The sequence below is a fragment of the Cryptomeria japonica genome, chromosome 6 (genome assembly GCF_030272615.1).
Source record: "Cryptomeria japonica chromosome 6, Sugi_1.0, whole genome shotgun sequence".
In the NCBI taxonomy this organism is placed as follows: Eukaryota; Viridiplantae; Streptophyta; class Pinopsida; order Cupressales; family Cupressaceae; genus Cryptomeria; species Cryptomeria japonica.
In genome coordinates, this window is record NC_081410.1 from 163718416 (window position 1) to 163731976 (window position 13561).

At 33.6% G+C, this 13561-nt stretch overlaps 1 protein-coding gene across 1 annotated transcript; it reads left to right on the plus strand.

The window, feature by feature from the left end:
• Positions 1-7517: 7517 nt before the first annotated feature.
• Positions 7518-13021, plus strand: LOC131033329 (glucan endo-1,3-beta-D-glucosidase). The gene is made up of 4 exons (XM_057964529.2): positions 7518-8119; positions 9340-10346; positions 10603-10900; positions 12505-13021. The coding sequence occupies exons 1-4, from the start codon at positions 8053-8055 to the stop codon at positions 12534-12536; spliced, it is 1404 nt and encodes a 467-aa protein (XP_057820512.1). The 5' UTR covers positions 7518-8052; the 3' UTR covers positions 12537-13021.
• The last annotated feature ends 540 nt before the right edge of the window (positions 13022-13561 follow it).

Consider the following 13561-nt stretch of genomic DNA (forward strand, 5'->3'; position numbering starts at 1 on the left):
CACCTACAATGTCCTACACCAAAGAATCCACACGTGCATATATATATATATAAACAAACAAGACACACACACTGATGAAGGAGAATCGTGACGTTCCCTGTCTCACCAAAGTGAGTGAAGGAAAATCATCCCCTCGCATCCCAATACACTTGCAAACATGCAACATATAAATAACACATCACACATATAAGGTAAGAGTGTTAGTCCATGATAATGACCCATAAAATAACATTAATCATAAGCACTAAGATACTGCATAAAATCATACACCACAAATCCAGATAAAGCATGAAATAACATCACATAAAATCTGAATCAATATACAATAATGCTCCACTGAAGTCAATAAAAAACATACAAAAAGAGTCTGATCAAGGAGGGGTACTACAGATATATATGTACATATATGTATGTATGTATGTATGTATTTATGTACATGTACATGTACACACACACACACATATATGTATACTTGTATATGTACATGTATATATACATACATGTACACATACATATATGTACATGTATACATGTACACACACACACATATATATACATGTACATATATGTATACTTGTATGTGTGTGTGTGTGTACATGTACATATACATATATATACATGTACATATATATCTGTGTGTGTGTGTGTGTATATATATATATATATATACATGTGTGTGTGTATATATATATACACACACACACACACATATGTTTGTGTGTGTGTGTGTATACACACACATATATATACATATATATACATATACATTTATTGTTACTACTTATCAAGTTGCCATTAGTTTCATGTCAAAGTTATTCTATATACTCTAGTCGGTTATCTCTACCGAGATATTCAGTCGGTATGCACAGTCTAGTTGGTTATTGAAGAAAGTAGTCTCAAAACGCAGTATACACCGAGCTGTCTATCGAGTATCATTTCATGTCTACCGAGTAGAAAAGATGACACACCGAGTGAAACGTGTTACCAGATTCATTGAACCTGGACATACATATGAAAACGTGTTACAAGATCGAGGCACATCTAACCGTTATCACATTGGAAATTGCACTTAAAGATTGTGTATGATTTTGAGGTCATCTAACCAATCAAATAATTTGCATGGTTATTCATTCGATAAATCATATTTGTAAGATCAAAGCAATGAATGTATCACCGTCATAAGAGATCTATTTATACAACATGAGTTAAGAATTAAACATGTGTGTGCATGAGTGCAAGAAGACTGTTACAAAGACACAAAGGTCACCGAGAAGGTTTTCAGAGAACAGTTGAAGAATAGAGTAAATAGAAGGGTTTACCGAGTTACTATATGGGTTACCGAGGTATGCTATAAGCAAGGTAACTTATTCTGAGCACATAGAATCTGCTATAACATTCCAGATGTAAAGTTGCAGATATTTGTAATGATTTTATTGTAATATTTAGAAGTTGTAAGAGAAACCTTTAACAGGGTAAAAGACTCTAATCAAGTCTATAGATTGTAAAGCCTCTAATCAGGTGCAACATTTAGATGAAGTGTTGTGAAATCCTTTAGCAAGGTAGATCTAACAGATCTTGTTACTCCTAACAGGGTAAGCTATCAGAAATAGCTAAACATGTAGCTCTAACCAAGCACTCTTTATTATTGTAGTAGTGAAGTTGTGGGTGCCATCCCCACCACAGTTTTTCTCTCTAACCAAGAGTTTCTGCGTAACCAATATATATGTGTTATGGAGTGAATCATGCATGATTGTTATCTATTTGTTTTAGCTTTATAATATGTTACTGCACTATTCAGTTTATGCATAACAATAAAGTTATTATTGAAGAAAAGTTTTGGAGTACTGATTCACCCCTCCCCTCTCAGTACATTAGCTTTCCATATTGGGCCTAATATATATGTGTGTGTGTGTGTGTGTGTGTGTGTGTGTGTGTACACACATATATATAGGAGGAATAGCTCGATATTTGGGGGTTACAATTGCCCATAGAATAGTAGGGGTCCCCGAGCGACCCCTCTTATTCTAGCAGGCTAATTAATAAGAGTATACACACACACACATGTATATATATACATGTATATACATGTATATATATACATACATATACATGTATATGCATATGTACATATATATACATGTATATGTACATATATATACATGTATATGTATATATATATGTATGTATATATAATACACACACACACACACACACACACACACACACATATATATATATATATATATTGGAGGAATAGCTCGATATTTGGGGGTTACAATTGCCCATAGAATAGTAGGGGTCCCCGAGCGACCCCTCTTATTCTAGCAGGCTAATTAATAAGAGTATACACACACACACATGTATATATATACATGTATATATATATATACATACATATACATGTATATGTATATGTACATATATATACATGTATATGTACATATATATACAAGTATATGTATATATATGTATGTATGTATATATAATACACACACACATACATATATATACTTACAAATTAATTACCATTTAACATAAACAATAAATTTTGATAAATAAAATAATTATTATATTGTAAATACTTTTCCTTGATTACATTATATATATATATATATATATATATATATATATATATATATATATATATATATATATATATATATATATATATATATATATATATATATATATATCAAGTTTATACATATACACATAACTATTATTATACTTAGTTTTACACATGTATATAAACATATTCACTCTTATAGTAGATATGACCAGACAAAAAAATGATCAATCTAACAATGACGATCTCAAGTCTACACATTCTGACTCAACACTAAATTGACATTAGGGTTCTATGATGACTTAAACCAAATCAAGGTTAAGACCCAAAACTAAAGAACACAGTACTTACTTGATCCCTTGTCAATTCAGTGTTCAAAATAACTCAAGATGGCATCAACACAATTCCCACTCATCTATAATCCTCTCCCTATTCTTTTTCGGAGATGTTGTCTTGATGACCCCTTCTCCTAGTTAGCACTTGGTCAATTCAAACACGTGATTAGACCATATTTATCATTAGGGATAGATAAGAAAAAATAATCTCACAATAACATATATACATTCAATTAGCATTTCTAAAAAAATACATTGCTACTTCAAGATCATAATAGAATATAAATAGACATCTCATCTTGTCCTTAACAAACATATGTTCATATTCATAGCAATTTGCCAACTATTTACTGTGATAGTGAAAAGTAAAGTCTCTAAATTGGAATGAAATACTATGTAAAATTTGGGGATGTGACATGAACATGTCCTCCAAGCTTTAACACTTCAATCAGTATAGCAGAGCAATGTAGGACATTCTTCAAACTAGTCCTAATAAACAACCACACTGTCAGAAGACCGCCACAACCAACTTCATCATTTCAACAACTAAGGACCTAAAAACATGATAGTGCAACATCCACAAAATGTAGACATTATATCTAGAACTACAACCCATCATTATCAAGAACTTAAGGAATGCAAAACATTCTTCCATAAGGACATTAAATATTATTTCCCACATATTGTAACTTCCACTATAGTAGCCTTCCAAAAATACCTCATACTCACTTAACTTCACCACTAGACAACATAACAACATTTGAAAACTCATTTCCAGACCATATACTATATTTGCACAACTGAATAACACCAAATTTCTCTTCACTTTTGTTACCTCAACACACAATCATATACTGTTTCATCAAAGACATTGACACTAGACAAGCTTGACATCAATGACAACACACCTCAAGTTTCCAATAGGCAGCATCAATTTTTTTTGGGTGTTTGTTATTTTTTGCATGTAATGAGTAAATTTTGTAGTAATCAAATAAAAAAGGTCACATTTATTGGCTATTGACTATCTGAATTACCCTATTTTAAAAATAATAATAACTGGGGCATACAAAGTTGAAAACAAGAAAACAAGATATCGTCAGAAAGCTACTTCTGAGAGTTTTCTAGTGGTGTAGGTCTCATTATTAGATTTTGTTGGTTATTTTTATTCTCATTAAAAGTCAACTCTTCATTTTTTTCTTCTGTGCTCATATATTTTCACCAATGTCTTCTATTATCATGATTCTTGTGGCATTAGAAAGATGAATTAGGGCTATTCAGATCCATATATGCACTTTTTCTAGAATATTCCCCAAGTACATTTTATTCATATTTTTGTGTTTTCACATTTTAGTCAATTACTTGGATGTTTTGGTACATGGAAAATATTTTCTTACATGAGATGTTATCATTAAATCTACTTTGCATGCATTGAGGTTAGTGGGGTTTGATATTTTAATTTTGAGAAGTTGTGATGCGTTTTTATATTCATCATGTTGAACTATCATCTTGGCAAAAGGTAATTATGAGTGTTGGTGAAATGGAATCTTGACGCATCTCAGGTGGCTATAAATTTTTCCTTATTTGTATGTACTCATGCTAGAACTAGCCACACTAGGGGGTAGAAATTAGCTTGGGGTATTATCATAGACCATGTTATAGGATTGATTTACTCTAGTGTGAATCCTAACAATATGTGTGTTTTATCAAACACAGATTGTCCCCACACACTTTGGACTTGACTTTGGGAGATCCATGGAGACCCTCATATCTCTGCATTCCCAAAGGATCTTGCAACACATTGTCTTATTTCCCTTGCACATGTAGATTGTATACCCTTTGATGATAATATTTTAGAGGAGCTTGAGTATGTCATACGTCTTGCATGTTTTGATAGATTAGAGGCTTGTCTCTCAGTTCCTACTCCTCACATTAAGATTCTATATTCATCTTTTGTTCTTGCTGATCGAATTTGTATTCCCACATCTTTGGTCCCCATTGTTTTATTTCATGAGGACATGGACATCATCTTCCAGACATAACTACTTGGGATTCATATCTTGCAGACATATAATTCTTATTTGTGGAGTTCAAATTATAAGTTTGGAGGATTATCTAGAGGAAATTCATATCCTCTTTCATGACAACCACATTAGTGTTGTCATCCCATCTTCATCACATGTAGATCTTGTTCTACATCAGTCTTCATAGGTTTTTGGATTGATATCATCTCATTTTGACATGGGAACATTTGAGAATTTTTTTAGAGGCACGCATCATCTAGATTTGGATTTGGATTCCCGATCCTTTCATTTTATGGGAATGGCCTCACATATCACCAATGGATCTATATATTCCTAAGGGGATAAATGTTGTTTATAGGTAATGGATCTTGATCTATCTTCAAGTATTCATCATTGGCACATGGGCTACTTCTTTATGGGGGGATTTATATCCTTATTTTATCTCTTTTATGGGGTGAACATCTATTGTAATTATGCAATTGAAGCAGTTGTGGGGCTACATTGAGTCCTACTTCTATCCTTCTTTCACTAGTGCATTTATTTCATCTTCTTTGGAAAGGAGTTTTTTCTCATGTCTTTTTCTCCTTTTCTCTAATTACAAGAGATTACATTTGTTTGCACATGAGTACCTCATTAGGTCTTGTTTTCAGGACCCATCCATTCATGCATTTATGCATCCATATTTGCATTCATAATTAGGTTTTGAGTTTCTTCCTAAGTTGATCTTAAGGGGGGATGTTGGGTAATTAGGATATCACTTTAGTAATTAATTAAATTAGTCATTAGTTACTTAGGTCCTTTATTACTATTTTACACTTAAGGTAAACTTAGGAGTGCTTTTCTATTATTATATTGAGCTAATTGTAGTTCAAGGTGTCTCAAGTCATATGATTAAGACACTTGTCATGTTTCAATTTAATCCTCTCCTAGGGTTTTCATATAGGGTTTCTTTATGATTTTATAATAATTCATTGTATTCATTGTTTTTTATTAAAAAAGCAGTGAGAACTAGGGCACTGACCCTTTACATAGCAGAACTATTAACGAGACCACAGTGCAAAAACAACACTATAACAACATTAACAACCAAAAGAGACCAAGTCTTAGAAAATAAAAAAACAATAGCAGAAAACACAAAAACAAACTACAGGGGTGCCTTTCGCACCCCAATAGCATCAATGGCACTGTTCCATTCATTGGGCAAGAACTTATTGTATTCATTGTTAATCAATCTGGGTTATCGATGTTAATCTCAATATCAGATTCTATCTTGGATCAATTCTCTCTCAATGTTGCCTAGCATGAATCATGACTTTTTCTCTTCAGATGTGATAGGTGTTTTGGTTACAGATGATTTCTAGGAGTTGTGGGGTTAGCTATCAACTCCAAAATATATTTCTATACATCCTACATTCATTATGCCCAATATTGCATCCATCCCTATACATGCATTAGCCATCTTGATTTTACTATTTTCATATTCTATGTCAATTCCATGGGTTGACCTTTGAAATATTAAACTCTAACTAACTCCCACTAATTTTTTTCGTACTTAAAGCCACACAAATACACATTTGCACAATTTATTAACACATTCTTGTATTCAAAGTAACTCAATTGCATTAGTTTCATATGTTTTATCCTATATCATCTACAAATCAAACAATCATTCACAATCAAGGAGCATGCTAAGAGCACTTACATTGAACCACTAAAATAAATGAGAAATCCACATCATCATTGAAGAAACATTTCTTGTAGTCTTTGATCATTCACGTGATCATAAAACTAGTTATTTCTAAAGGTTGATATAAAAGAACATGTACCCTAGTGATTCAACAATCTTTTAAATATATTTTAAGATATTTCTAGTCATTAAAGTAGAACAAACAATAATGAATTAAGAAAAATAGAAAACAAGAGTTGACAATATAACAAATCAAATATACAATCAAAGACTAGATTTTTTCTTGCAAAAAAGACAAACCAACGAACTTGACCCTTTGCTATGTGCATAGTCTAATCTAGATCCAAGAAAAAGTATCTAGATAGAGAATTGTCGATTCCAATCCCAAAATATCTTACTTTTAACATCTACACCAAATCCACTCATTATCTTCACACCTAAAACTAAATGGATCCTACCTTTTGCATTTGTTTTCATAATTAATATTTAATATTTTACTCTTCATAATATTTATACCTACGATTTTGATATCGAAATTAGATCACACACCAAATCTTATTTTTAATTTTTGTTAATAATTACTTTTCACTTATAATCTTACCATATAAATGTATCTAAATCCCAATAACTTGTAAACCCAGATGCCGTCTCTTATCAAAATCAATACTTCATAATTTAAATATAAAAAAAACATTAGGTCCCACACCAAAGTAAGACTTGACTAATTTGGAAAATAGACCAAACCTGCAAAACAAAGGGTCCACAAAAGGTTAACAATGCAGCCTTTCAAACCATGACATCATATTTTCTTTATAAAATTTGAGGAATGTACTGTAACAGATGCTCGTTAAAAGTGGCTTTCAAGGAAATTATGGAATACCGACTTGCATTCAGTGCCTGTGAGAACGATGTATGGTTTGGAATGTTCTTTGCGTTTGCCCTTTAAATTATCCACAATCTATATTCACATTTTTTCCAAGACTGGATGGTAAGAAACTTCCCAAATTGCTAGTCAATTCTGCACAGCTGCACAGTCACCTTCTGATTAAATCTGAAATGACAACTTTTGATTAAGTCCAACTCTTTCCTTCTAAAATGACTGTACAGGCCATTAAATATTATGGATGGGTCTGATAAAGTTGTCTGGTGCTGAGCTGTAAGCAGATTATGGACAGAGAAAAGTGATTAGAATTGTGAGGAAGACGGGTGCAGGGCACAACGAAGTTACAGGAAAGTTCACAAAAGCTAAGAATCCTCCTTTCCGATTACACATGGCTTTCTGACAAGTTGCAATCAATTTCAGTACGGTGGTTCTTTGATCCCTCTGTCGTTTATGGAATTGAATATAAATGAGAGGAGTAAAGAAAGGGTAGGAGCAGCAAATCTATGCTATATGGTAGACAGGAGGCTTGTGCTTAGTGATTAAGTTTTCTCTTTCTTTTCATGGAGATCATGCTGAGATTCAGTGCTATACTGCTGCTTGCCTCTTTATGGTGTATCCCTTTTTCAGGTTCGTCTCTGATCTGAACTGAGTGGGATAGGTTGGAATTAGAAATGATTGAAGTGTTGATTGGTAGTTGAGTGTTGTTTGTAATGTTGAATTACAGAAAGTGTGGTCTATTTAACAAGAAGGATACCCAGTGTTGCATAATGAAATGCTTTGAATGATGCTTGTGATGAAATTTGTAAGTTCTGTTGACAATCTATGCCAATTATTTGAAATTTTCTAAAGATTGTTGGTTTTTCTGAGGGTGTGCCATTGATATGGCTCTCAATGTTAATGGGTTGTTAGGGCTTAGGCTTTTTATAGGATTTCGGATACGGGTTCTGATTTAGTTCTGGTACTGCTATTTTCTTGATCTTGGGATTCCTATAGATTTGCTGTTGGTTTAGAAATCAATTTTGGGAATAATACAGCTATGATACTGATAGTCTGATAGTGACTTTGAGCCAGCACCATTTGTTCTTTTAGGATCATTTTTTTTATTCTGCATATTCAGAAATTTTTGGGTTACAAAAGAAACAATTTCATGGTGATTTGATTATTAAGCTAAAGTGAACATTCTCTAGAATAATGAAAAGAGGATACAATTTAACAGTACAACCATCACAACAACAAATAAAAGAGGTCTTCGCTTGTCAAGTTTTCATGAACCTAGATATTAAACCTGTACTACCTTCTTTAATACCGTTGCCTCTTTCAGTCCAATCTATTGATTCTTATATTGCACAGTTATGAGTATTGAAGTATTCATGGATTGTCCTATCATTAATTTAGACTTAGAGAATATTCAGTTTTATCAATACCCAGAGTTCGTATTCTCTTTTTGTTGGATGATATGCCAACAAGACTGCAATCTTTCAGCCCGGTTTCAACACCCAACAATAGGTCTGAGTCCTGTAGACTCAATTTGGGTATTTCTGGGGTTACGCTCTTAGTTTAACTCCTAAATTTGAACTGGTGTGATTACTTAGCTGATATGATTTTCATTTTTAACGTTGACCTGGTTATAATTGTTGATATGGGTGGTTTTTGTGGGGAAAAATCTTGAGTGAAGTTATCGGTAGCCTTGAACAGCTGTTAAATTTGAACACCATTCTTAAGATTTGTTAACATGGATAACCCCTCCAGTGCATCCAGAACCTTGCCACATAGTCCACTAGATTTATGGAATGCCTGATGTATAAGTTTTGACTGTTATTAATGATTTGATAATGTGATTTTTGCAGAAGCCAGAGGTCGGAACTTAGTGGAGCGTTCACCTGCTCTTGGAGTGACCTATGGACAAGTGGCAGACAATCTTCCTCCTCCATCTGCAGTGGCACAGTTGGTCCAGAGCACACGTATTTCAAAAGTGAAGCTCTATGGAGCAGATCCTGCAATTCTCAAAGCCTTTGCAAACACAGGAATTGGGATGGTTTTGAGCATTGCTAATGATCAAATCCCAGCTCTGAACCAATTGTCTGTAGCCCAAGATTGGGTTAAGAATAACGTTGCCCCTTTTCTTCCTGCAACTAATATCATTGCCATTACTGTTGGAAATGAGGTTCTTTTTAGTGGAGATAATGCCCTGATCTCCCAGCTTCTTCCAGCAATGCAGAATCTACACACAGCCCTTGTTGGATCGTCACTTGACGGGAAAATTAAGGTCTCTACACCTCATTCTATGGCACTACTTTCCAATTCTGAACCCCCGTCTGCTGGACGATTCAGGGACGATTCTATGGCCGTCACAAAACCCCTTGTGGACTTCCTTCATCAGACAGGGGCCCCTTTTATGATTAATCCATACCCTTTCTTTGCTTATAGGAGTGATCCTACCGACAGTACCCTTGCCTATGCATTATTTCAGTCCAGCACTGGGAAAATGGATTCAAACACAGGTCTTCATTACACCAACATGTTTGATGCTCAAGTTGATGCAGTGTACTCAGCGTTAAAAGCTCTGGGTTATACAGACATGGATGTGGTCGTGGCAGAAACAGGGTGGCCATCTAAAGGAGATCCTAATGAAGCAGGGGTGAACATACAGAACGCAGTTGCTTATAACGGTAACCTGATCAAACATATAACCTCTATGGTAGGGACCCCTCTGAAGCCCAATAGAACCATTGAAACCTTTATCTTTTCTCTATTCAATGAGGATCAAAAGGGTGGACCAACCTCAGAACGCAATTTTGGGTTATTCAAAGCAGACATGACTATGGCTTATGATGTGGGCTTACTACAATCCCCGGTAAGGAACTGTAATGCATTCTATGTTTTCTCTACAATACCCATATTGCTCAAAAGTGGTTCCAAAGATATTGTTTTTCTAGCTCAATCAAATGTAGCCCAAGTTGTTGCAGGCCTGTTAACAAACTTCAATAAATAAGTAGAAAGGTTGTGGTTATTTATTTAGTTATGTTTGAAAAGCCAAATGGAGTTAAAAGCCAGATTGAGCTTCAGTTGTTGTACTATTGGATTTCTAATTGAACCTTTATTTGATGCAGACAGCAAAACCAACTCCTGTCCCTTCCACTGGTACGCCTGTTACAGCTCCTCCCACTGCGAGAGTCTGGTGTGTTGCTAAGCCTGGTTTGGATGACCAAGCACTGCAGAAGAACTTGGACTATGCATGTGGGCAAGGCGTTGATTGCAGACCTATTCAACAAGGGGGTCCTTGCTTTGCACCTAATACAGTGTCATCCCATGCTGCTTATGCCATGAATGCATTGTACCAAACTGCAGGACGGAACAGTTGGAACTGTGATTTTTCTCAGACAGCAACCCTTACCACCGTAGACCCAAGTATGCTTACCAAATTTTGTCTTTTTTCTTTCTTTATTTTTAAACGTATGTATCAACATGTTTGTAGCTCTGTGTATGTTTTCTACTTTCTGAAAGTTTTGTTAAGACAGACCTTTTAATATTGTAGCTGTAGGACTATGATAGACTGCATTTCCCAGAGTACTAATTCAATATAATTAATAGTTAATTGTTTTAATATATTATAACTAGAATTAGCTTGAATAATTTTCTTTCTTGCTCATTTCATGATGGATCATGGAGTGTGAACCGAAATATTGATGAAAGCAAAAACTTAATTAACCTAATTCAAGAATATTCAAGCTAGCATTATCAACTGAAAATTTTATGTTTTTAATAACTAGAATTATTAAATTACTAATCGAATAATATTTAATCTATTTAAAAACAATCAATAAGTTATAATACTTAAAATTTAATATAAGTAAATACCAAATAGGGAACTAATATGTTCAAAGAGAAATTATTTGATCAAGCCATCAATCAGGGTCAAGAGCCATGTTTTCTTCTTTGTTACACTAACATCCCATATTTTAGGCCAATTAATTTTGTTAAAAAAATGCCTGGTGCAAAATATATGATTGAGGAATTCTTTTCTTTAAGTATCCTAGTAATCATTATCTCAATCCAATCATACAGTGTGCTTTTGATCACTTCCATAGACTAATGTGCGATTTGTGCTTATTCATGCTTATGAAATCTCTTCAATTTTGACTGAATCTATTTAGACCTTATGGTCACTGTCCTGAATATGTAACCTATCAGATCTTTGTTCGATTGTCCACCTGGAAACTTATCACTGGCTAGAACTTCAAAACATGTTTCTTGAGCTTATATCTTATCTGATCCTATGAATATAGAATCAAACTTGGAACTTTGTTTTTGACAAGCATTTCAATTCTTCTGGCATGTTGACCATTTTTAGAAACTGATTCCTTGATATCCATCTCCATCTATAACTTTGTGAATTGATATATCTCAGCTTATAACCTGGGAAAATTTATCTAAGCCTTAGACATTGATATTCCTTCACCACTAATTGGAAAAATCTATTAAACTAGGAATCAGTAAAATCCAAAGCACAAGTACTAATTATTACTGTTTTCAAAAGCCATGTTTTAAATTCTACACTTAGATAATTCCTTCATTGTTTTCTCAATTTGCATTGTGCTAGTTCCTCAATTAATGGAAAATCCATCTAAAATCTCATGATCATAGTCAGAAAATTCTTCCTCAGAGATCTTGTATTTCATAGATTCATCCATGTAACTATTCTCAACCATCTCTTCAACCTACACTAAAAGCAACACAGCCAGTACATATAAATCAATGAATCCTTATAATTAGAATCTCACCTTTTTTTCAGTAACATTTTCTCCATACCCTATAGTCAGAGTACATTAAAAGTTGTTTGGATTTTTCATAAAGTTGGCAATAGTAGAACTGTATAATATACAGGGAATGTAGAAAATCAGTGCTAGATTATTATGTACACATTGCTTGAAATGTTAAAAAGACTAGACCATTGGATCTTTGGAACTTCATTTCATATCTAACAAAGATGCAATTTGTGTGTGATTTTTCAGGTTATGGAAGCTGCATATATCCACATCCTTGAAGTAGTGATTGACTAGAATAAAATGCATGATCTATGATGCCATTGAAAACACAATGGTCAAGCTAGTATTCTATTTCTATGTGTGACTGTAAACTTGACCTGCCATGGGTTCATATACTTATAGCCACCTGTAGCTGCAAGTTATTGTATTTATGTAAGATTGACATGCAAATGCATAAAAATCTAAAATTGTGTTGATGCTTAATGCTTCAATGTAATAATAATAGTAATATCAAGATGCATCTGTCTTTTTAATGCATCATAAATAATTGTTCTCACAGAATGTTCAATGTAAGGCAATTTGAGTGCAAAGCTTGATTTGAATGCTATCTTGAAGGTGAGATGGAACGATATAAGAAAATGTTGGAACTTTGTAAGTGCCTTATGCACAATTCAATTACAGGCATGCATAGCAGCAGGGATTTCTAATGTAAACGTTGAAGTTTTCCAATCTGAATGCCAATTTGCAAAATAAGTTAAATTAATGTAAGGGAGAGCACACGATCTTGAGGAGCCTTTCAATGCATTTTGAATCATAAATGCTATCTATAGTCTTTCAACGACTTCATTCTAATCCATGGGTTGGCTGACGTCAATGCTAATTATAGTCTTTAAAATTTGTTATGCAGTGATTAAAAGAAGTTGCTATCATAATGTCAAGAAGGGCCACAACTATTTATGAAATAGGAAAACCAAGAAATAAGTGAAGTTAGGCAACTCTTGTCTTTTTGGAAGATGATAATGGTTTGTTTTGGCTTGGTGACAAGATGCATGAGGCACATGGGATGTCATGTAATAATTCTTCATTTAGTGACATTAATGAGTCTTTGTGTAGCACACATCACTATCTATAAGTTCAATATAGAAATGTTAGTGACAATATGTGTCCCTATCAATTGTTTGTATCTATGGGGTGCAAGAAATATTGAGAGAACAACACATAAAATTAAATGTAATGAAAGATAAGCATGCAAGCATATGAATCTTGTAAAAAAAGAACAATAATGAAAACATCATGGGTTAAA

Bases quoted from the DNA above. Each gene is read 5' to 3' on its own strand.
- LOC131033329 (XM_057964529.2), top strand. From the start codon at position 8,053: ATGGAGATCATGCTGAGATTCAGTGCTATACTGCTGCTTGCCTCTTTA. The intron at 10,347-10,602 runs GTAAGGAACTGT...TATTTGATGCAG, and splicing joins TGGGCTTACTACAATCCCCG to ACAGCAAAACCAACTCCTGT. The intron at 10,901-12,504 runs GTATGCTTACCA...GTGATTTTTCAG, and splicing joins CCTTACCACCGTAGACCCAA to GTTATGGAAGCTGCATATAT.